General features: G+C 38.2%; 1 protein-coding gene across 2 annotated transcripts; it reads right to left on the bottom strand.

The window, feature by feature from the left end:
- Positions 1-1,754: 1,754 nt before the first annotated feature.
- Positions 1,755-24,596, bottom strand: uba1 (ubiquitin-like modifier activating enzyme 1). 2 transcript variants are annotated; one of them, XM_066670847.1, is made up of 26 exons: positions 17,558-17,781; positions 15,287-15,403; positions 14,120-14,178; positions 13,486-13,654; positions 13,137-13,271; positions 12,808-12,914; positions 12,630-12,720; positions 12,315-12,447; positions 12,003-12,100; positions 11,765-11,911; positions 11,425-11,601; positions 10,045-10,152; positions 9,862-9,942; positions 9,506-9,658; positions 6,296-6,461; positions 5,857-6,053; positions 5,676-5,740; positions 5,384-5,579; positions 5,137-5,211; positions 4,860-5,049; positions 4,648-4,736; positions 4,470-4,562; positions 4,128-4,319; positions 3,894-3,995; positions 3,702-3,802; positions 1,755-2,892 (listed from the first exon to the last, which is right to left on the bottom strand). In XM_066670847.1, exons 2-26 carry the CDS (start codon positions 15,401-15,403, stop codon positions 2,757-2,759), a joined length of 3,177 nt encoding a protein of 1,058 aa, XP_066526944.1. In that variant the 5' UTR covers positions 17,558-17,781; the 3' UTR covers positions 1,755-2,756. The 2 variants fall into 2 exon arrangements, with proteins under 2 accessions (XP_066526944.1, XP_066526943.1); XM_066670846.1 differs by lacking the exon at positions 17,558-17,781 and adding an exon at positions 24,338-24,596 and having other exon boundaries at positions 1,756-2,892.
- Positions 24,597-24,820: the final 224 nt, after the last annotated feature.

Below are 24,820 nucleotides of genomic sequence, written 5' to 3'. Positions count from 1 at the left end.
CAAGACCAAGAGTTTTAATAATTGAGAGCAAGACAAAATAGTGTGCAGATTAAAATATATCTTTCATTATATAAAAAGAAAATAATTAGCATGTACTTCATGCTAACATTATTCATGATATATATTAATTGCACATTAAATCATTTTGTAAAATAAAATAAGGCATTTAAAATATGAATTCTTCTCCATTATTATTTTTTTCCATTGTAGAGTCGAGGACCATTTAATCATCTTATTCCAAATATGCAAAAAGCATACTTGCCTAACCCCTGTAAATGGCACCCTATCTTTTGCCAAGTTATATGTGGTAGCATCCCCTTTGTTTGGAGGACCTGTAGTGCTTTATTTATAATTTTGAGTCAGCGGTCCCTTCCATAAAAGGGAGAACATTATATATAAATAAATATATATATATTATATATATATATATATATATATATAAAATATGTATATATGGATTATCTTAATAATGAATCCTTTTATTAATGTGCGTTCACACCTCATTGCCCAAATAGCTGACAATTTAAATCTGCCCTCTCAGAAAAAAGACAAAAAAAAACAAAAACAAACAAACAAAAAAAAAACAAACAAACCAACCATTACCCGGTTAAGCAGTTATTACACTTCCTGTTCCTGTCCTGTTTGAGACTACAGTTCCCAGAATGCACCGTAGCTAGCCATTCAAGAAACAGGATCTTCAGTTCACCAACTCATCCCCATCTGAGTGCCTTTTATTTTTTATTTTTTTATTTTTTTTAAGGCATGTAAAAGGACTTACAGTCTGTATATACACACACACACACACACACACACACAATCTCTTATATGACTAATTGGCAGCAGTCTTCAGGTCAGTGGCTTTTTCATGTTTTTTGCAAACTTTCCTTGAACTGTGAGATGGCTTTCTTGTCCATCTGATGAAGTCTGTATCAATTAATTTTGCCAGACATCAGAACATTCATTTTATACCTATTTGTTTGGTGATTTTATCATTCATTACTCAGTAAACCAAGTGAAACTAATTAGCACAATGTGACAAAAGCTGTAATTTTACATTTTGAGTTGATATTGAATCCTGTAAAACACAGTCTCTCTTAGTGATTTAACACAGAGGACAAACAGTGCAGCAGAGATAATTTATTGAAGTCTAGGTGAAATGTTATGTATTTTTGACACTGCACAACACTAAACCGACGGCCAGTGAATGTGAACAAAACTCAACTATAAAGACCCACCCACATAGAAACCCCACAGGTCTAATAAGCACAGGAGACCAATCAGGATGCTAACATTGTCACACTCTCACTGCATCTCTCTGTATTTAATTTGTGGGGCATCAGGAAGCCGTTGTTAAAATGTGGGAGACGCGCACAACTTCTTGGGGAAAATGGGATTTCATTATTTCAGAGACTCTGCATCTATTTTAGAGTTCACCAGAGACTGGACTCAGCTATAACGTCATGACAAAATGACTTGTGTACCTATTCCACTTTTTCCCCCTCATTTATTAAAACTGTCTACCTGAATGAGGCACAACACAGGTGCAGTTAGAATCAGGAGGTTAATTCAAGATACATTCTCAAAAGGCATGAAGAATATTTAAATAAAATAAAAAACCTGTTAATTCCCAAAACTTAAAAGGACATTAGAAAATAGTGATGTATTTGGGGCCTTGGCTGACAATAAAGCAAGAAAATGACGGGTCCTTTAATATTAGACACAGGAATTAAAAATGACAAACAAAAAGAAACTTTTACAGCTTTATTCACTAATCACACTAAGTGCCCCCCATTACAGAGCAAAATCATGTTTCACTGTAATGTTTTCTGGAGTTTAACAAAGTAGAAAGTATAGAGTATATGTTCTACAAGGTGTGCACCAAGTCCAAAAGAGGGAGGGGAAAAATAAAAAATAAAAAAAATAAAAATAAAGAAAATACATCCTCAAGTTGTGTGCAGGCTCCCCTTCCCCAACCATAAGAAGCCAGAGGCAAAAGGACACTCCCACTGGGCCCATGTTAGAGAAGGGGTTCAATGTGAAGGGACCAACTCTCTGAGCTCTTGATAAAAAAATAGAACGAACAACACCGACAGATTCCCTTAAAAGGTATGTGGAAGGTGCAACTACTGTAGCAGGAAAAGTACTTCAAGTTGGGACCATGTTATCAAATGTCAAATAAGTAAAACAGAACAACATATTTAAATTATTTTTCATCTCCAGTTTGCATTTTCTTTTTGGCATCATTTAATGGTGTATGTGTTAGCTGAATTCCTAATACCAACATTTTTGTGTTTTGTTTTTTTTAAAGAAATAAAGCAAAACTTCCCCATGTAGGGAAACGTAGGGAGAGTGCGCAGTACAGAGGAACAAAACACTTGTTAAAAAGATGAGCACTGTCTTCAGTTTACACAGGCTGATGAGCATACTGATAAATCCATACACTGAAGCTTAGGTACAACCAGTTTTGAAAAACTACCATCAAAAAAGGTCCCATCCACCTGCTCCCCCTCATTTATCCCATTGCTCAAAAGGTCTAAGACATGTAAAACGTGCGAGTGAGAGCCATGGTGTCAAGCAAGGTTTAAACAGAAGAATTGGAGCCAATAAACATCCTGATACGTGATTATGTAATTTTTAAAATTATTTATTTAAACTTTGGGCTCCCCCATTGTTCCAAGTGCCAACAGATTTTTCTTTACTTATTGAAACCCCTAGTGTCCACCCCCACCCCCCCGACCCTGTTACCCCTGGACATTTCAACGAATGGTGTATCTGACATAGGGCACCTCCACATCTTCACCAGTCAGGTCATTGCAGCAGAGTTCAAACACTAGTGCTTTAACATGCTTCCCCAGCTTTTTCTTCGACACCTTGGTCACTATCTCAGTCATGCTATAAAAAAAAAAAAAGAGAGAAAAACACAATTTGTTCAGTAACACATGTACTTTTAACTTTTTGACTTATCTGTAAGCAACAAACAAGGTCTAATATGGCCAGCAATAACCACCCCTTACCCATCACCGAGTTGCTCTAGTTAGAGAACGACTGTCATGGCTTGTTCCCACCCACCGCACGCAATCTGCATTTACTTAACTCTGCGCTTTAGTGCGATAGATTCTAGTTTTCCTGTTTATACTTTTAATTCTTTTTGCTGTGGGAGAACAGCGAAATAGACGAAATAGAAGTAGGGCTTGCATTGCATCATGGGATTGACTTCACACTTGAGGAACAGTTTGATGCCGCCTTGAAATTCAGCAAGATTTAGGTATCTTGGTAGGCAGAATAATGAGACATCCAAGAACTGTGACAGCCTACATGTTGGAGGCGCACACTATGCCTTAAAAGCTCTCTATGGAGACATGGTTTTGGAATGGACCCTAAACCTAGGTTAAAATAGCTAAACAGAAAACTTTGTCGTCAAATATTCCTTTGGAGCAGCTGGAGCATGACAATTTTTTGCTGCCTTCCATTTGAACTCAGATGTCGGAAAGCTTCACCAACCCAGAGTTCAGAATACATATCAACTGTACGTACCATAGATGCCAAACAAAAACAAGCCAACAAAGCTAATCTCAGGCACAGGGTTTTCTGAATGTTTAACTGGATCACAGGTAATGATCATATCATTCTCAGCTCTGACAGCTGACTTAAAAGGTAAATGGAACGACATTTAACCAACTGTATGGGGATTAGACACTCACGGCAACTCCAGTCTTTCTTTGAGCTTGGCAGCAGGCATGAAGAAAGAGTAGAGCATAGAGACACCCTGAGAGAGCATTGTGATCTCCAACTTGTGTTCATTCTAATGAAAGAAAACAAAAGATTCAAAATACAACAGAACAAGGAGCCATCATAACTATGCTAAAATAACAAAAACACCCATTGATGTCTACCTTAAAGTAGTCCAAGAATTGTCTGAGTGTCATCTCCTCTCCACTTGGCTGTATGCCCTTCACTTCAAAGCGGTCCCATAGCGTCCAATCGATTTCATAGTACTGTATCAATCCACAGATAAAAAGTCAATATTTTAATGATCAGATAAGCCTTTTAAATAAGGAAAATAGGCCTAAACCACACATTTTATATACATACACACACTAGAGATCTATATAGTTCCATGACTGTACCTTGTGTTTGGGAGCAGCAATAGGCTCAGAGAAAGCAAAGAAAGGCAGGGCAAGGTTCATGAAGCCATTCTTAAATGACTCCAGCTTCTTGTGGTTCTGAACAATCTTGAGCAGCTCAAGACACACCAGGCCTACTACAGCAGCTGTTGTTGTGGCAATGGCAGGAATGATCTTACCAGCAATGAGTTTGCTCTGTAACAGAAAAACATCACAAATACATGAAGTCATCATCATCTTTTCCGCTTTTCCATTTCAGGGTCGCGGTGTACAAAAAGTTTAAGCAATTATTTTCCAGCTAGGCTAGCCCTTCCAGCAAGGATCATCTTCCAGATATATACTCACCTTATGCCTGTCTGCGGGAGGAATGTCATAATTCTCTGCTCTGGAATTGGATGCAGCTACAATGAAATCCATGTGGAAATTACTGTCATCATCCTAAAGGGGGAAAAAAAGCAAATGGCTACTTAATCAGCAACTCACATACTGGAAAGTCTTTGATGTTAAAGAAACAGAAACATACCTTTTCAAATTCTATTGGACAAAGTTTAAACTGGGAAGCAGCTTCCATAGCAGGCAGCAGGGTCTTCAATTCTTCTAGCCTAGAGTCATCTACAATGAGAATGGATAACTTATCCATACTGCTGCAGTTTTACTTACAAAGAAAACATCTACAGAATGTACACTGGTTTTGTGCATCTTTATAGTGGAATGATCAAAGTTCTTGCTTCTTACCAACAGAAGCATTGGCACTCTGCAGCTCCTGATCAGATACATGGATTTTAACTCCTGATTTGGGGGTAAACTCTGGTACTTTGATGTCCTGCAAACACTTGGCCAAAGCAGCACGGTCAGTGGAGCCTTTTAGGCCATATGTCCGGGCAAACAAATTGGCTGCAGCCAAGATGTAGTCCAAATGCAGATCCTAAAGATTAGAAGCAAGAGAATAAAAGTTTTGCTTTGCACAAAGTGTAATCATTCAAATTTTTAATTAGCTCATCTAGTAACTCACACTGCTAGTGCTAAATTCTAGAGGATGAGGACATCTTTTTGGACCTGACCAGAATGGAGCTCCTGAGCTTGTGAGCTTAAAGACAAAAGAGGGGGGGGAGGACAGCGGTATGATGGTTACTACACAGCCTGTCACTCATTTAAATTAATTGTTTCAATTTAGAATAAAGCTTCAAGCATCACAGTCACAGAATCAATCACTGGAAGACAGACTTTAAATGTAATCTTGCAAATAAGAAAATTCTCACCTGATTTGGAGGGAAATTGTGTAGTAACTGGCGAATGTTGTTATTATATTGGCACTGCCAATGGTTTCGAGCCCAGGTTACACAGTCCTCCCAACTGTGGGGGCAATCAGTCACCAGACACTTGTACACAGCTTCCAGGACCTCCAAAGGCTGAGCACCAGGCAGTTTCAGAGTGCGCTCCATAAACTTAGGATCTCTGTGTTTGGGGTTAAAAACAGGAATGCTCTTAAAGGCATCATGGTAGATTAATCACTGAAAAATAAGGGTTTACAATCAAAAGACAAACACTTACGTCAGATACTGCATGGCATTCTCAGCAGGCTGTTTGAAGAGTCCCTCAAACTCGTCACGAGCCCACTACAAGTCAGAAGATATATTAGCCTAACACTTCACACAACTAAGGCCACATTTGAAGCTGAGCATCCATGAGCCGACAACCACATACATAAATGTGTTTGATGAGAGGATCTAACCTGGAGTGTATGTTCAATGGCATTGGGAAAATTCTTCAGAGTGCAGATAGGGATGGACTTCTCTGGGGGATCTTGGCTGGAGCTGTAGGACTCTGTGAGGAAGGGGATGACTACCTGCACATTCCCTTTAGTGCCAAGAGTGCCAGACTCTAGCAATGGCTTACGGTAGTAAACACACCTACGGTCCATATACATACCTGAGGAAGACACAGTGATCAGTTACACCAACAAGCATGACTCAATCTGCAACCCTCCAATTCTTAAAATCTTCTGACAAAAATTTGTCATACATATATTACTATTTAGTAGTAGTAGTACATGTTAGAAATATATAGCTATTCAAATAAATTCTAAGCAAAAACTGCTGTTTCATCCAACTCTGACACAAGTTTTGACATCAGAAATTTACAATGTTATCAGTACTGTAATCTTCACTTACGTGCATCAACATTATCCAGGGCATTAGCCACTCCATCCAAGCTCTCAAAAAAGTCATCATCATAGACTTTTTCTGTATCAGGTCCAACGCGGTTCTGATGGCCTGTGATGCGGATAGATGGATTCATCTGCTTCACAGCAGCAGCAGCAGTCTCACTTTTCATCTTCTGCTCATCAGGAGGAAGTGACACATAAGAGCTAATTATCACCTACTGTCACCAGACTACAGTTAAAATTCTGAAGCAAAAACTTGCAAGCCCTACACACTGACTTACGTAGGATTATTTACCAAAGTCTAACCATAATAGTTTAGAATACAGATATACTGCCACTCGCTCATTTTACAATAACGATAGAGCTGCAACTAACAATTGTTTTCATAATCAATTAGTGATGCACGATATATTGGCGGCCAGTAAATTTGCCAATATGTGGATTTTTTTTAGTTATTGTTATCAGTCCGATATTGGAATTTTAGCCAATATTACAACTGATAAATTGGCATAGTTTTTGTGCTTGTGGATATGCACTAATGCCTGACCTGTAGATGATTTTCACAGATTCTGGGATAATTTTTCCATGGTGAAATCTAATTTAATGCATCAGTGATGCTCAGTACACGCAAACACAAAAAGCTGTGCACACACAAACCAGGTAAAATGACATAAAGACACTCAACCACCTCAGTGGAGAATCCCTTTTTATATAAAACGCCCGATAACATCATTCAGCGTCTGAAATTATTACTGAAACACGATGATAAACCATTACAAGCACTCTCTCAAACTCTCTCCCTCACTTGCTCTGAGCTGCTTTATGCTGCTCTCTCCCTCACTCTCCAAAACAAAACTAGTGCCTCAAGAAACCATTCTATACTGTAGAGAAGGCATGTACTATGACAACCCATGATACTAAGAATTTGTTTTGCTTTAATTACGAAAAGATAAAACTACTGGTTGTTAATATCGGCTACATCAAAGTGCTATTTTATCATATATATGTTTATTTGAAATGCTGCAGTAAAAAAATAGTACATTATATAAATTAGTAGTAATTAATACATAAAAATGAGAAACAATACAAAATTGATCTTAATGTGAACAGCCAACTTTAAATGCAATATTCTGACAATTTTTTAAAATGATAAATTTAATATAAAACTTTACTAGCCGACAGTAAGGCATTGTGTGAATATGAAATATCCTACATTTACAAATATTTTAAAAATTAGGGCAGATAGAACTATTAAAAAATAAATAAAAATTCCCCACTCATGACATCTATGCTCACCAGTCCATCCAATTTTCTACAGGAATTCTCATAACACAGAGAGGGGAAAAGAAAAAAATAAATAAATAAATAAATAAAAAGTATGTCATATATCCTGGTCTAAGGCTGGCTCTATTTGGAGGCTATACTACCTGCTGTAGTGAGGTGTCTCTAGAAGACTAACCATCTTTCGTGATTAAAACAAGTCCAGCACCTTACAGATTATATCATTTTCTGTAAACTCTGCTAGTGGTGTCCAATTTAGAGTCGTGTTAGAATGTGTTCAGACTTCAAACAAACCCTGGTGCAATTGCACCGTTTGTTAGAGTGAGAGTTCTCACTTTTGAACTCTGGTGTGCACCAAACAAGCAGACAGACTGCCTGAGCAGGTGGGTCTTTGTTTCATTTGGTTGCCTTTGGTTTGTATTGCATTCATACTTGAAATGGACCAACAGAACATTAAACGTGCCACAAGGGAGTGCATTAAAAACAATGAATCCAGGGCAAACCTCCTAAAATCTCTCTACCAGAGCTGCTCTGGTTTGGGCAGTGAAGGAATTTCTGGTGCCATTTTGACTCATTTCACATTTCACTTGTGTACTGTGACGAATATTTCTGTCATTTAACCTGCTGTGTGCGCACATGCATGCCTTTGTAGAAACTGACAGACAGTTAGATGCATCAGTGCACATGATCTGTTATCAGTTGCACCATTAGCTAAAATAAAAAAAAAAACAGAAAGAAAAAAATATATATAATAGTAATAATAATCAGCATATCTGCAACAAGTCTGAACACACACTTAACCCTTATAAAACAACTACGATTTTTGACTTAGCATTGCTCCCCTGCATTTTAAAATAATAATTTTACAGTGAGCAGAGTGTAATATTTACACCACAACTGGACTGCATTACTATGGAATTATCAATAAAATTAGACAAACTAATTCATAATGAAACCCATTGCCAACAATATTTAGAATAATTATTTTTTAATCAGGTAGTTGTTTTAGCCCTAAAGAAAAATCCCCAAATCTACACAGCTGTGTGTATCACTGTGTGCAATGTAAAATGTAGAAATCCTGAGCTAAGTAACGCTCAAGAGCATTGAACTTTTAATATAATGAAGGGGGTAGAATAAAGCAGCACCAAAAGGGCACGCCAATCACTACACTCAACCGATACATCACAGACCATGTCAAAGCTATTAAATATCTATGTAGCAGTAACATTAAATGCTAGCAAAATGAAAGCCAAATGTGTTCACATGTGTCTCTTTTTTTGGTGATACATGAATGAAAAACTATAAGTGATTCATAAAAAAAAAAATGACCCACTATACGCGTCTCTCTCAAACCTGCTTGAGGTGGCAAACGGACATTAAATTAATCTACATTTAGATTTATACTAACCAAAACTCATGATCAAGTTACTGTTGTAAGGTAGCATAGTGACTGCCAGTTTATTTAACTGGCTACGTGTTGCTACCCAGTTACCGCACCACCTCAGGCCTGACCCAGACTTTGTTAGACAGTGCTTGGACAGTTTTTCCATGTAGTCATTCTTACATTTTCAGTTTTTCATTTAAATGCAACTAACAAAGCCGCCTTCCATGCATCCAGCCCACTGAAAAAGGACTAAACTAAGTTCAATTTTGTATAACCAAGAAAGTCAAAACTTTGTTTTAAAATAAAAGGCATGTGTTTACATCAGTTAACAAAAATTTAAGTTTTAAATCAGTGGATCTCATTACTGGTCCTGAAGCACTACTGCCCTGCATTCTTTTCATTGCTCTCTTCGGAGCAGGGGAGCCTCTAAAATATGCAGGGCCTTGTACTCCAGGACCAGGATTGAGTGTTAATTTTTCTGAAACATTCATTTACTATATGGCAGTTGTTATATGTTACAGTTGAAAAAAAAATTAATAAATTTGAACTTACTGTAACATCCCATGGCCTGAAGAGAAACTGACGATTAAGGTTCGATTTTTCAATGGTATCCATATCTGTAACAATGACCTCACCCTCACCACTGGCCAGGCCCATCATAGCAAAATTCTTCAGCAGCTCACAGCCAATAGCTCCTGCACCAACCTAAAAGCAATCACAGTGCCAGACAGTGATGGGAATTTTTAAATATATTTAAAAACACAAAATTACCAGATGAATATACAAGATGAATTAAAGCTACGTTAAAACAGCACGAGCTGATGCATATTCAGATTGCAAGTGGCACCATATCAACATTTGTAAAATACTGCCCGTAAAGAGAAGACAGATCACTGCACACAACTTACCAAAAAGTAGCGCTGCTTGGCTAAAAGTTCCTGCATTTTGGACCCAAAAACAGCAATCTGTCCATCATATCTGCAGTTTCTCTAAGAAAATCAGATGATATGGCATTTGTCTACAAGAAACTGACAGAAAGCACAAGGCAAGATTAATCAGGAAAAAAATATTAATAGATTCAGAAAACTTACAGGTGCAGACTCCTCCTCTGTGGGATACTCTCCGTCAGCTTCAGACAAGCACTCCAGAGCATCAAAATACAACCACTGCATAATGGGCATAAATTTGCCTGTGCATGCCTGAGATGAAAAAAAGCTAGGATTAAAAACAATCTACATAATTATGCAGTACACCACAAAACTACCCAAGCACAGAACACATGCTAGCATAAGACAGATATGTTTTGGTCACAAAGTTAACTCAATGCACCCTAGACATAATTTGGTTATTCTGTTTTTTTTTTCCCCTTTCAGTTTTTCCAGCATTTAAATAATATTTATTCATGAGCCATACGCCAAATGTTGTTTTCTTTTCTAAGAACCCATGGCTACTCAAATGTGCAATCACTTTAAATTTTTTACTATTATAATCATCATCTTTCTAATACATGATCAAATAAAATACTTGTTTATTTAGAATGCACACAATGAAACATTTGGCTTTTCAGTTTATATTTGGTGATCTAATCAAATATTAGATGTACAACCTCAAATATTTTAGAAACACTAAAAATAGACTAGTAAAAATAGGGAATTGCATATCTTTTGCAGAAAGAACTGTTTTGTTTTTCTTCAGTACATAAAATATCAGATTAACTCAAAATTAGCAAAAAACAGCAATAATAGCAGAATTAAACATGATTTTTGAGAGAGAGAAACTATTTCAGGTGGGTTCTCATACCGGATTACACAGACTTCAAAACACCACAATGAGTACTATTTTTAGAAACTGTATGATCTGCCATTTCTACTGAGATGCGTTAACGCATACCTGAGTCTTTACCCTGCAAAATGCAGGATATGGGTTCTAATGGTTAAAAGCAGATGTCTATGACAGTAGGAAACAATTTTCTCTGGTTTGTTTATGTTCAGGAGTCTTTTAAGGTGGAATGGCATGTTGGGGTGGGGGGGTAGTTCATTGTTTTAACTACCACAGAAACTTGTTTGTAGAACTTTTGGTAATGCAATTAGATATCTCAAATTTGGGGAGTGATCCAACAACAAAGTCATTAAAACCCACTTATGGAGCATGGATGTAATATCCTAATCGCAGTTTGTGCTTTTCAACAAATGGAGTTCTCTTAAACTGGTCAATAAACTCCAGATGCCTTTTCTCTGTTATGAGCATCAAGAGTGAGACAAAGCACTTTGTTACCCCTCTCTCAGGGGTAACACATTGCAAGGAATTTGAGTGTTTGTTTAAATTTGTGAATGCAGTTTTTAAAGTAAGATGTAAAGTATTTAAAAAAAAATTTTAATAAATTAATTAAAAATCCTAGTCTCAATAGCTTAAGTTGTTCTCCATATCCACAGAAGCTTATGAATGAACAGTAGATTTTGCAAAACTATTACCTTCATCACTTCCTGGGCTGCAACCCCACCAATGAAAGCATTGACCGGAGCCAGGTCCCCTGCGGCTACAAAGGAGAGCTTTTTAAGCAGTGCTTGGTCCAGCTCCTCCTGCTTGGCAGAGCCAGACTGCGCTGCATTCACCTCGCTAGCCAAAGCCACTAGCTCGTCAGCATCTGACTGCAGCACAGAGAGGACAGAGAATAACACTGCTGAGTCAGTTAGCCATGTCACAGCACTTTCAATCTTAAATGGAAACAGTAGGAAACATATCTGAACACACTGGTAAATAAAGTAAAATGAAAGAAGGGGAGGAATCCATTTTACTGGATGGCAAGCTAACCTGATTCCATGGCTTAGGACAACGACTGTGTTTCTTTTCAAAGGAATGCAGTGCCTGGAAGCCCACATGGAGCTGGCCTGGGCGATCAAACTTGGCGAAATCAGTCAGCAGAAAGTCAGGGTCAGATATTGAGGAGGAAAACGATTTCTGAAAATTGGGAGGAAACATGAGAGTTGAGAACATGCTGGCTCTCTGAGTCTTGCATCTCAAAGCAAAATATTTAAAACGGCATACTTACAAAGGACACTTTCTTGGGCATCTTTACTTGTGTCACAATACCACCTCTTACATAGTCTGAGAAAGATGTAGTGTCACAAATACTGAAGGTGTAGGGCCCTGCAAAGAAAGTTTGGCAATGAAAAATCAACAGGAACCCACTTGTCAAGAATAAAACTCTCAAGGTCTATAATGCCTTTCTGATGAAAAAGGTTTCTCCAATTGCCTACTGGGTTTTTAATTCCATTACCTATAGTACAACCCATCCATTACTGTAAATTATGTACCATGGTTTAAAAATTCTATGACAAGTGTGGAGTAGATGTAGACTTACCAAGGGCTTTGATTTCAATTGGCTGGCAGCCATTAAGGTCGGTCATACCCTGGATCTCTGTGAAAGTGACATAGTCTCCAGTCTCAAAACCGTGCCTGGCCTCATCCAGGCAAGTCACCACACCAGCACTATCCTGTTAGCATAGAGACATACAGGGATAACTTGAGCTAAACATTAGTAATTAATTAGATCATGTGAACTCAAGCAGAGCCGGGTGTTAAAATAGTTAGTACTACATATAATGGGCAGATGAACTTTATCAAACAAAGAAAATACTCATTGATGAAATCACATGAACAGGCAGACGTTGGTTACCTTGGTAATCATGGAGATCATGGCACTCAGAGGTTGCTCTCCATTGGTGTCATATACCACCATCTCATCCCCAAAATCACAGAAAATTTTCCTATCCAAAAACAAATGCTGTATGTTATGACCAGGTTCCCACACACAGAAAAACAAGAACTAGCCACCAGCAATTACATCTCCTCACCCAAACAGTCCACGGGTGTCAGCAATAATGAGCTTAATGCCTTTGCTGTGGCATAAGTCACCGATGCGTGTTTGTTCATCAAGTGTAGAATTGGTCAGCACCACCACCTGCACGCAAAGATAGACAGGTTTAAATACTACACTGACATTGTCATGTGCGCTACTATGTAACTAGCAGAAATGCAAAATTAGAATTTGAAGCATTCCATTTTAAGAAAAGAAACCAAACTCTCCCTATTCAAAACTCATGTACACCAGGCATGTACACAACATTACCAGGCATGTAGACAACATATCTTTACTCAACCTCATTTAAACTCTATGAAGTACCTGAAACTGCGTCAGGTAGTCAGTGGTGAGAGCTCCAGTGTAAGCCGTGACAGGAACATAGCTGTTGAGTTCTGCCAGACGTCCCTGACTGACCTCAGCACGATTCTTTCCCAAGTCCTCCTCACGCAGGTAAAACTAGAACAATGAACAAACATCCACCATTCATGCATTAAGTGTAGACTTAGCAAGGTCTGTTGACTGTAGGTTAAGGTAAGAAATACACTTAAAAATGAATTTAAAATAACTACAGCTATTCCTTGAAACTATTCAACAGAGATTAATTCCAAAACCCAGGATTTAACCACATTAAGCAGTTAAAAATTGCTCCAGGTGAGAGATGTCCACTGACCTGTGAAGAGAGGTCTTGCCACTCAGCCACACCCTGGTCATGCAGGGTAACACTCTTGACTCCGCCCAGTATGACATTCTTAGCAATCTCCACACCAAGGCCACGAAGTCCTGAGATCAGTACATTGGAGCTCTGCATGCGTTTCATCGCATCATGACCCAACACGTACCTGATAGACAGTTATGCACCACTTAATCAATGCTGTTTTAACACACTTATCTACAAACATACTAGTACATTTGCAAGAAATAAAAAATAAATAAACCTTTATATATGCTGTAACATACTTTTTTTTTATATATATTGCATTTTCGATATAGGGTAGTGCTGAAATAAATCTGTCACAATACTGATTCTTGTACTATCCACAAAGTTTGACAATAATCTGAAAAGACTTCTCTACTTTGACAATCTCTCACACCTTGCATCTCTGCATTTGACTCTGAAAATGAAATAATTTGATGGGTTTTTTTTTTGCAAGACTGGCATTAGTAACACTTCCAGTTTTAGCCAAAACCATAAACACAATGTTTTGTCTTTGTATGACAGTACAGCTTCTCTTCACTTCATATAAAGAACCAAGGATGACTCAAGAGTACAGACAACATATTAAAAAGAATGAGTAAGAACTTACAGCTGTCTAGAGTACAGGCCTTCATCAATCTCAGCATCATTTCCATTCTTAGCCATGCCCTAAGGGAATACAACATTGCAGTTAGTACAGCACATATAACTGGATAATTTGGATTCACAACGAGACATTACACCATGATTTCATGTAGTGTATGTCCTTACAGTGTCCTACGATTATTTTGGCTGCAATTATACAGTATAAACTTCAACATTATAAAAGGGCTTGCTGTTAAAAAAAAAAAAAAAGCTGACTCAAGCCTTATTCGGACAAGGGTTGGTTTTGTGGGGGTAAAATAATTATCTCAATAAGTAATTATCTAAATAAGTATCTCAGTTTTAATCCCATCTGAATAGACCATTTCAATCATTTTTCCGGATTCTGTTTCAGGAAAGATACCTGAGTCTTTTACCTACTGTAAAATAGGGTTATATTAATTCTGTCAGAATTGATATGTGTGGTAATAATGCATCATATCCTGGAGAAAATGAGTTTTTTGCAGGTTTTCTAAACGGAGGAGATGGAGGCATTTAGTGATGAAAAATGGTTTAAGAAAGCTCCACATCTGAATGACACACAACACTCAAATCCATAAAACAATCTGTAGGTATGTTTTATCCACACTAGTAGCCCCCATACGTGTTATGAAGGTGTGAAGTTACCAGTAAATGATTTAGAATAACTGTGTGAAGGCTTAGCCTTTTTTGCCACCTTCTTGTTATCGGTTATGAAGGACTAGAAGATAGTTGTTTAGGGTGTATGCTTTTGGTGGGAGGGCTGATCTCAGAACAGTTCCGACAGTCTAAAATCTCCAGTAGCTCTGCTGTGTATGATCCACACTGTGTGATGGCAGTGTGTGAATCAAGTAGCCACTCCAATTTGTTATTTTCACAGAGATTTCTTATCCAGTGTGAATCCACCATAAACATTACTGACCCCAGCTCCCCATGTAAAACTAATCCCGCCAAACAGGGCTTAACAATGAGAAACAATTAGTGATGTTTTCATATACAAATATAGTTGAAGCACCATCATACCAGTATATCATGTATACTAAAAGAAACAACCCAATTGATAAGTGGAGGGGGGAAAGGGGGGCTGGAAAAAAATTGTTTAAGTAGACTACATCAAGTTAGCACTTTAAACTACCTTCAATTGTACTTGGCTTACGTTAGCTGGTGTATGGGATAGTTCAGTCCTGACAGAGTTGGAGGAGGAGCAATGGGATCCCGTCTTCGTCTCTGATCCTGACACGCGACGCTTCTTGGACAGCGGCGAGCTGGACATCTGTACAAAAATAAAGAAACATGGGTAGTAAACCAGAAAAAAAAACACCTGTTTATATTATTACTTTTAGCATACTGTAAAATCATCAGTAAAACTTCTAAATTAATAATAACTTCTAATAAAATCTAAATTTCCCCTAAAAAAATGTGTGCACAGACAAACCTTTAACAAAGCCTTCTTTTCTATAAGAAGTCAATTCAAACCAAATATGAGCTCACCTCATATACATAAGACTCCAGAACTCATATTGTAAAAAAGACACTACAAAATTGCTACATCCATTCAGAGCATATTATACAGAACAAATAAATAGGTTTCCGGTTTCTTCCATGGAAGCTGCTGGGCTTGGGTTCAGCGTTTAAATGAAGAAATTTGATTTCATGGTGCTGAACAAGGTGTTAAACTTGACAATTCTACTTTGATTACAATAAGACATTACAGCCTATGACATGCAATAAAGCAGTTCCCTTTCCAATCACAGGCTAAAAATGTAAAAAGGTAATTAAAATCTGTCAATTCTTCACATTTATTTTCATGCAAATGTTGTAGTACTCTTCCAATATGGCAATACTTTTCAACCTATTTTATAAAAATATATATCTCAATAAAATCTGGACCTTTAAAGATTGGATTTCAGCACTGGACAGTTCCTGTGAAGAATTACTATAAGCTAGTAGGATTAGTTGAACTACATTACTACTAAAATAAGCCAACAAACCATATGAGGGCTGAGAATGAATGCATTTTTATTTTATTATTTTAATGGACATGCAATGAAAGCAGTGCAAAAGTAACAAAGCAATTGTTTGAATACTGTCCATCAGACCATTAACAATATAAAAGGAGGAAAATAAATAAATTAAAACTGACCAAAGTGAGACTATACACGAATGCTCTTGCTGTTTGGAGGAACGGGCTGGTCCTGCAATTCTGCCGCAAGCTGTAGGTAACCGGCCTGCTATAAATAGATCCTGGACACAAACACGCTTTGTTTATTGCTAGGGCTCGCCCATTCTACCGCATAAAAATGCTGATTCATTAAAACCCAAGTTCATTCAGCTGTCTCACTGCATGCGCCTCAGTGCCACTCATTAAACCCGCTAGACTAGTTGTATTCTATGTATAAAACATTACATGACCGTCTGTGTATGCACGTCTTGATTATGTCTCGGCGGAATTGGGAAATGAAACGCTTTCGCCTTTGCTCAGTAGAAATAATAGTCGCAGCGTGTGGCGCCGCGCTGTCACTACAGTGGAAAATCCGCAATCAAAAGAACCAATGAAAAGACACTCGAGACAAAACCAGGAAAACTCAATAGGTCGAGAAGATCGTACACATCGACATTTTTGGCAAAGGCACATACTGGAGGCGCTCTTGTATAAGATCTACTAATTAAAATATAATTAATCTGGCAGCGATCAACCTGAAACAGAGTCAGGGCACAGCACTGTTGTCCAACATTAGCTAGATTGTACCTGTGCGCATTTTTTAATGCGTCTAGTTCTCTCCTTGTTTTACAGATTTCCACACTCAAGTCAAAGACAGAAGCTCGTTTATCCGCAGGCTATTGTACATTATCAAAACAATGAGTACATCCCGCTAACCGGAATTTACAGATAGATATTTAGATATCCTCTCCAAGTAAAATGGTTTCGATGCCAATGTAGCCAGATCCATAGGCGTGGGATATATGAAGTAGTTTCGGACTCCGGACTGAGGCCTAGCACACTTACAGTAAACCGGATTAGCCAGCGACCTGCTGACTGTTAGCAACAGCAACGAAAACGAGAGTTTCGTTTACAAAGAAAGAAACGGGCTGGGCTGAATTAGGCTTATTCGAATTGTCCTTTCCACCTTAAATGCTGCGCTAGTTCCATTCCCATTACGGATGTAAGGTTTATTCACCTGTGCGCTCCTGAATGTAACTGCTTCTATATTTAAGGTGGACCCGGAGATTCGTTCCGGAAAAATGAGACAAATTCAGCTTCACCTAACACGAGCTATTCTAGCCGTTGGCCTACGCAGAGCCACCTTAATTCTCAACGACCAGTCATAACACCGCAACGAAAAACCCCCCCCAAACACCCAGGAATAAATAAATCAGGCAAAAAACCCAAAATGAATTGGTCCGAATTGAATGGTTCTGCTCTTACCAATAACCCTTCTGTCCACTCACTCAGTGTCGGCAAACCGCTCCCTCGAGTGACACACACTTCAACTGTCGATGGAGCGAACTGCAGGCAGGCAAAGTAAGGTGGTGTTGGGGGAGAAAGGGGAAAAGCGCGTGCAGACGCTGAGTAAAAGCCCCCCACTGTAACCTGCCGAGTCACTGTGCTCGCCCCTGCTCCGCTCAGTCTGATTTCACTACGGCGCACGGAACAAAACCAAAATGGCAGCTGCAGCGCAGGGGCGGAGTTGGCCGTATATTCAACAGGAAAAGGAGGACTCAGCCCCGCTGTGCAACTATCTCCTCATTGGTCCTTAGACACAAGAGCTGCGGAAACACCCGCCTCTCAAAGCGCAGGACCTCCGCAACTCCCCGAGAACTGAGGCTGAATCTCAAACCCCTCTCCTACTCCCTATACAGTGTCCTAAAGACACCATTCAGCCGCTCTCTACATCCAGAACATAGGACAAAGTCTTGCACCTTATGGCTAAATATATAATGTATTTATCAACAGGAAATGCAGTGTTTGGGGGCACATGCCATTTCTAATTGCACGTATCTACCACTTGAAAAACACAGGATGGAATTTAAATAGAAGCTCAAAACTCACTCTAAACAAGAGCAGTGTACTAGGTAGGATTAAACAACTGCATTTAGTACGGGATTAGTCATAACTCATCTGGGAAAACAGAACTGGGCCTCAATTTTGCTGTTAAGCTGAATTTCCTAAACGAGTAGACCCTATAAGCAATTATCTTATATTTATAAAATGTTTGCCCAAAAAATAACATGAAAAATTTAGGTAGCCATACAATGTGAATTTGATATGAAATCATATGAAGTTTTGCCTAGGGGTAGGGGTTTCTTAGTTCTCGTTGGAAAAGAGTGGATGGAGGCTACATAGCCCTTGAAACAGATTTCTCAGGGGCACGCTAAGTGCAGAGCTATGAATGCCTTGTGAATCACCAGCAAGATGGCAGTGCAAACGACCAAATAAAGCCACAAACACCAGTATTTACTTTGAAACAAGTCTTCGTTTAACATCATTTTAGGGCTTTATGCCCCTTTACTTCATAAAAAAGTATAAAACATTGCTTGCTATTTGCTGATGTCTTGAAATTCCCACGTCTTAAATTCTTGCACCTGTGGCCACCACAGCATTTAAAGTGAAACGGGAAGTTTCAAACAAAAAGCCGCCACATTCATATCACAGATAGGAGTGGTTTGTAATATGATTGCGGCATGCCTTTGAAAGTCCAGAAGTTGATATCTCGTTTTGATTTTAACCACTACAACTTGTAACTTTGTTCCAATAGGAAACAAAATGAGGGATTCACCATTATACTGATGAGTACTTGTACTACAAACGACAGTTTATTCATGGGTTGCAGCTGATGTCACAGTACAATGTACTGTCCTTGATATGTACTGTACGAGTACATATCAGGGACTAATTCATTAGTCAAACGCAACTCAAAAACTGATATTTTATAGTTTCTGTCCACACTTAGCCCTCATTTAGACAATAACATGATCAAAATAATTATGGATCCCAGACCCATTTATCCATGTGAAACAATCATCATCTTTGAAACCAGAGCTCTGTTCATCAGTCAGCCAGCAGAGGAGCTAGGGCCATGTCCCAAATTAACGCCATACTCCCTACATAGTGCACATCACAAATAAATAAAAAAAATCTTCTAATACAGACAGTAATTACATACCAATTTGACAAGGAAATTGAATCTTGTACCTCAAAAATTATATTTGACATAAACACAATACAGGAGTACACAACATTTTATGACTGACTGTGCCCTATGGATAGCACAGGGAGACATTTGGGATTTGACGTTCCTGTGGCATGGAAACCTCCCTCATTGTTCACTCCCACTTTCAGACAAGGAGAACTACTTTAATCAACCGAGAGGAATAATTCAGGCAGACAGTCAAAATAAAACATTACGCTCCAATAAAACATTGAGTGCACAGACAGTGGGATAAGATCATTAACCATGTAAACGAATATGATAAAAGCAGGGGTCTGTAGTCTCTTACACACTAAAACTAAACATGAGTGAAATTATCTATTATTGAAGGTTGTATATAAATCTGTGTTTGAATAACTCACTCAGATTCAGACAGAAAAGCATAGTCTGAAATGCTAACAGCCTTCCATTAAATCTTATGAAAAAAAAATGCTAACATGGTTAACCAATTTTAACTATCTCCAGCACAGGGTGAATAGCTGTGTATGAGATATTTGTCTTTCCCCATTTTTTAACATTAGTGCTACGCTCTAAAACCATGAGGTTTTAGCAACAGAAGCTACTACAGATGAGTTAGTGCTCTAGCTAACAGGAGCTAGTTGGGAATGCTATAAGTGGACTGGGGAGATTCATATGCATCACAAATTAATGTATTTGATGTAGAAAATGAATGTGTATTTGCAAATAACTAAACAAACTTCCCTATTATAGGTTTGAGTACTACATGCAAGAACTTACTACTATTGTCGTTTGCAATGTAGCTTTTCAATTTGAATTAGCGAGGACCACGAGACAACGTATGCCGACAAAACGATGCTAATATTTTATGAAATATCTAGTTGTAAAAAACTCTATTCACTCATTGCATATAGCATGACCCTTTCACATGCCCCATGAAGGACTGGCGCCCCGTACAGGGTGTGTCCCCATCTTGTGCCCAATAACTCCAGGTAGGCTCTGGACCCACAGTGACCCTGAACTGGATAAGCAGTTACAGATAATGAATGAATGACCCTTTGACAAGTAGCACTACATAAGTAAACACCCATTGGAAAGTACTTTTACAATACACACAGGAATTTAAGCTTGACTAGATTACCTGCTTATACAGAGAATGAAAATAGCAAATGTTTGTAGCCTGTAGAACTGCTTTTTGCACACTGTAGGTTCCATCTGAGTCAATGTTTTTATTACTTTTTGCTTGCCAGCTCACATATTAAAAACACAAAAACATGAAGGAATATGTAATATATTTACTCCACTTAATCATAAATGTGCACAACGAACATAAAAGATACAGACTAAGTTGAAGCACTGGTCTCTCTGATAACAGTGCTGGCCCCAGTTTATTCTTTGTGAAAAGTGCAGTTGGGAGCAGGCTGCCAGTACAAACGACTACTGATCCAAAAGCCTCAGTGCCCTTCTACAACTCCAAGACCAGAGACAAAGTACAACAAAAGGAAATACTGGCCATGTGTTTGAAAGATGGAGGCAGGAAAAAAAGGTACAGATTAAAAGGCGTAAACTACATATTTTGTGTTTTATACAAAGAAAGTGAGTGAAGTGAGGTGTTTTTTTTTTTTCTAATTATTTTGTGAGGACTATGTTTTGCGCTTTATACAAAGAAAGTGTATAACAATGACTGAAAATACAATTTGTTTTAATGTAATTGAGGCAGATTGTGTTTCTCCATAGTGTGTTTTAAACTTGTGAGTGTGAGTTGTTTAAAAGCCTCACAAATTCTCCTATTTAAAGTGGAGCGGAGAGTTCAAGTTGGGTAATAACACCAATAAGCATTTCACTACGGATGGTAGATGTTTTAGTGACAATGTCCACGTGATTTTGTTTTAAAAAGATCAAATGGGAAATATTGTTTCAAAACGAGCTGTGTTTATAAAACCTAGAGTTATCATTTATATCACATTGCCATCTATTTAAAGTGGAATAGAGCATTTGAGTAAGAAGCAGGCAAATAAAACCAAGCAGCCTCAAACAGACCAAACTGGTAACTTGGTCGAGACAGCTCACTCCACTGTTTTAAATCTGTATTGTAGTTCTGATGTTAAAGGCTTGGTGAGTATTACAATAAATATGTTTATACTTGACCACTTACCAACAAACCCTCCTATTCCAGAGGGTTATATGCTTGCAAATGCTGAAAGTTGTTTCTTTTAAATCAGAGAGAAATTATGTAGTATTGTTGCAAAAGTTAATGTTAAAAATTTGAAACTGAAATATCAATCAATATTATAGGCCACCAACAAGTTAACAAATGTTAATTAAAAAAAAAAAAAAAAAAGTTAAAATAGGGGTCTGCAAATAAGATTCCAATCTGATTCTTCATCTCATGAGTGTTACACTTAATATCAAGAAAATCACTGTGAATTTAGAATATTATTTGTCTTTACAATTTTTAAAATATATTTCACAACCAAAGGCATTTAGATGTGACTTGGTCTAGGGTTAATTCCATGTCAATCCGTTTAAATTTAGTACATTTGTTTGATATATGCAAGTATAACACTGACCAGTACAGTGTCTATTCATTCTCTTTTATTTTATCTTATCAAAAGTTCCACACATAGAATACATCATCTTTTGTCATTACTAAACATGTTCACATTACTCATTAAACTCGATCTGTGAAGTGGGACCCCATTTTTTTCCCCCTTTTACTTGTAAGTGATTCAATGTGAACCTACTATTTGTGTCAAAAGTTTAGAGGTTAAAAATCTCACGAACAACCCAACTCCCTCAAAAAGATAAACTTTGATTATATGTAAACCAGCAGATGAGAAGATCCTTTCCACTACTAGTTTACTAAGATTTAACATGGAAATCCTAAGAAGCAATGATTCTTAATGCATCCTGACAAGGATTTTATAGAAAAACAGCAAAGTAATGACACTACTATTTATCCTACATACAATAACGAAATATGGTATTGTTTCAACTGACTGTTGACCACACCCAGCTATTTTATTTGAGTGCATGAGTTGATGTTATGAGCCACACGCTTTTCAACACAACTCTAGTAGTGATATGAAATAACATGGCATCTCTGAGTTGACAGCTGAACCCCCCCCCCATATAAGCTTCATGAAATCTAGAAATGAGTTAATCTCTCCGAATTAGGATTATGAAGAAACCTAACATTTTTTAAGTTTTAGTAAGCAAAACACTAACTACCCCAATTAATCACTTGCCCCATGGATACATTTTGACTGAATAAAAATCTGAATATTATTTAAATTCCATAGTATTTCGTATTCTATGGTATGTGATTAGAGATCTAGCCCTGTATGTTTGTGCATGTATATTATATGAGACATGTACACTAACTGCAGGAATAAAGATTAAAGCATCGCTTTTTTTGGGGAGTTCAACTGAGGGCTCTGGCAATCATAGCAAAGCCCTCCAAATCCGTACAGCCGTGTGAACATTCATAAAAAAACAAAAAACAACAACAACAAAAAAAACTAATTGGCAGATGGAAAAAACAACCAAACCAAACAACGAAAATAAATAAAAATGTATACACACACAACAAACAACCAAAAAAGCACCCCCAAAACGGAATAAACGTTGGGGGAGGGGGAAGCTGACAAAGGCCCGAGAGGGCCGTGTATTCTTGGCCGTGAAGGAGAACTGAGGCCAGACCAGGGTCTCTCTCAGCTTTTGATAACCTTTATTGTTTGTTTGCTATTTTTTTATTAAATGCGAGTATCTTATATGTATGGGACGGCACCACACGTTATTACAGACAGGGCACCGGTATACTCCGCACCTGCCTGGCCTTCATCCGCTGAACATCGACTAAATATTGTGCGAATGAATTCCATTCACTGTCAGCGCTGAAGACAGGCCATGTTTAAGACGCCAAAATAAAATAAAAATTTGTGCTAGCTTTAGACCAACCTACTGGAACTTAGTACTTATAAAATAAATTGTGAAAATGATCTAGAACCAACGCAACACGTCTATCACAGCACCGGCTCCAGCAGCATCCCCAATAATGATTAAAAAGCGAAACTTCTCTCTGAACCAAATCAGTGGAGATAACCTTGTGTTATTGCCACTGACTTCTACAATAACATTTACACTCAAAACATCTCCAATAAACACTACAATTACCAATAAGACAATAAAAGACCGTTGTCTGAATAACGTGCTAGCTAGCTGAGCTAATAACTGCCGAACGAAGCAATCATTCTAAACCGTTAACGTCAAAAACTTACTGCGGTTTAATGCATTTACACCAATGACAACAGATATGTTTCTCATAAATCCTGTTATACTCGACAGGGGAGAGGTTGTACGAGCAGTGAGTTAATAAGGAACATTTGGTGTTCCTATATCGTTTTACCTCAGTAAGCCACGTTAAAGCCCCTGCCTTGTTTGATCCATTTTAACTATAGACCAACATAAAACCTCTAAGTCTTTTTGCAGCCCTGATTCAATGGACTGGTGCTGGTAGACCGGTTCGTGAGAAGCAATTTAAACGTGTTAACCTGTATTTTACCTGTTTTTCTTCTTTTCTCCGTGACGCGTTTGTGAACGTGTCTCCGAAAGCAGAAGAAAAGCTAAGCATGCCCTGCAGTAGCTCCAGCGGCTTGTTAGCTGAACAGCTAACGTTAAAGTTCCGTGTAGAAATGTGGGCTCTTAAGAGCCTTGAATCTTAAAAGGCTCTTACCGGGTAGCTTAGCTTTCCTGTGCATCCAGAAAGTACATCTTAATACGTAACAAACCATGCGCTACGACGCAGCTGTATCAAGACTCTTACAAAAGGAGGACTGGCGTTATTATTTTTTTTTAAACAAACCGCGGCTCACAGAAGGACACAATGCAATGCGTGGCTAAATTTCAGAGTACAACGTTAAGCCCACTTAAGACTAAGTTTCTGATATAGTTTAATGACTAGCTGCACGAATCTGTGTTAATAAAGATGTTAGCGAGCGAGTTAGCATTAGCCATGCACATAAGTATGCAGAACTCACCACATCCGATATGATCCGGGCCTTTCCACGGTACTGAACACACAAATAACGACACTGCTCAGGCTAACAAAAGCAAAACAACCAAGCAAACCCTTAGCGGAGTTGATACACAAACACGGCGGAAGCTCCTTCACGTTCCAATCCAAGAAGAAAACGGAACGACGGCTGAGCGGCGAATGTTAGTTAACGTCTCCGTTCACCGTTAAACAACCCCCAGCCACAGAAGCGCTCACTTCTATTCTTCAGTTGTTCACAAGCGGAGCAGCAACATGTGCAGAGTTTGAGTCCGGAATGGCCCACTCCTGCAGGTGTGCTCACAGAACACATATCCATATTTCTGACTTAAAGATAAATGCTCATATAAGTAAAAGACGACATCTGCTCTTATAAGTGAAATCCAAGCACAGAAGCAGATTTCAGCGGTTACGTTGGAAATCTTTAGATAAATGTGTCTCAAATGTATATGCTATTTTGTGAACACCC

Source organism: Hoplias malabaricus, chromosome 5 (assembly GCF_029633855.1).
Source record: "Hoplias malabaricus isolate fHopMal1 chromosome 5, fHopMal1.hap1, whole genome shotgun sequence".
NCBI classification, from domain to species: Eukaryota; Metazoa; Chordata; class Actinopteri; order Characiformes; family Erythrinidae; genus Hoplias; species Hoplias malabaricus.
This window is presented reverse-complemented; position numbering and strand designations above follow the sequence as displayed.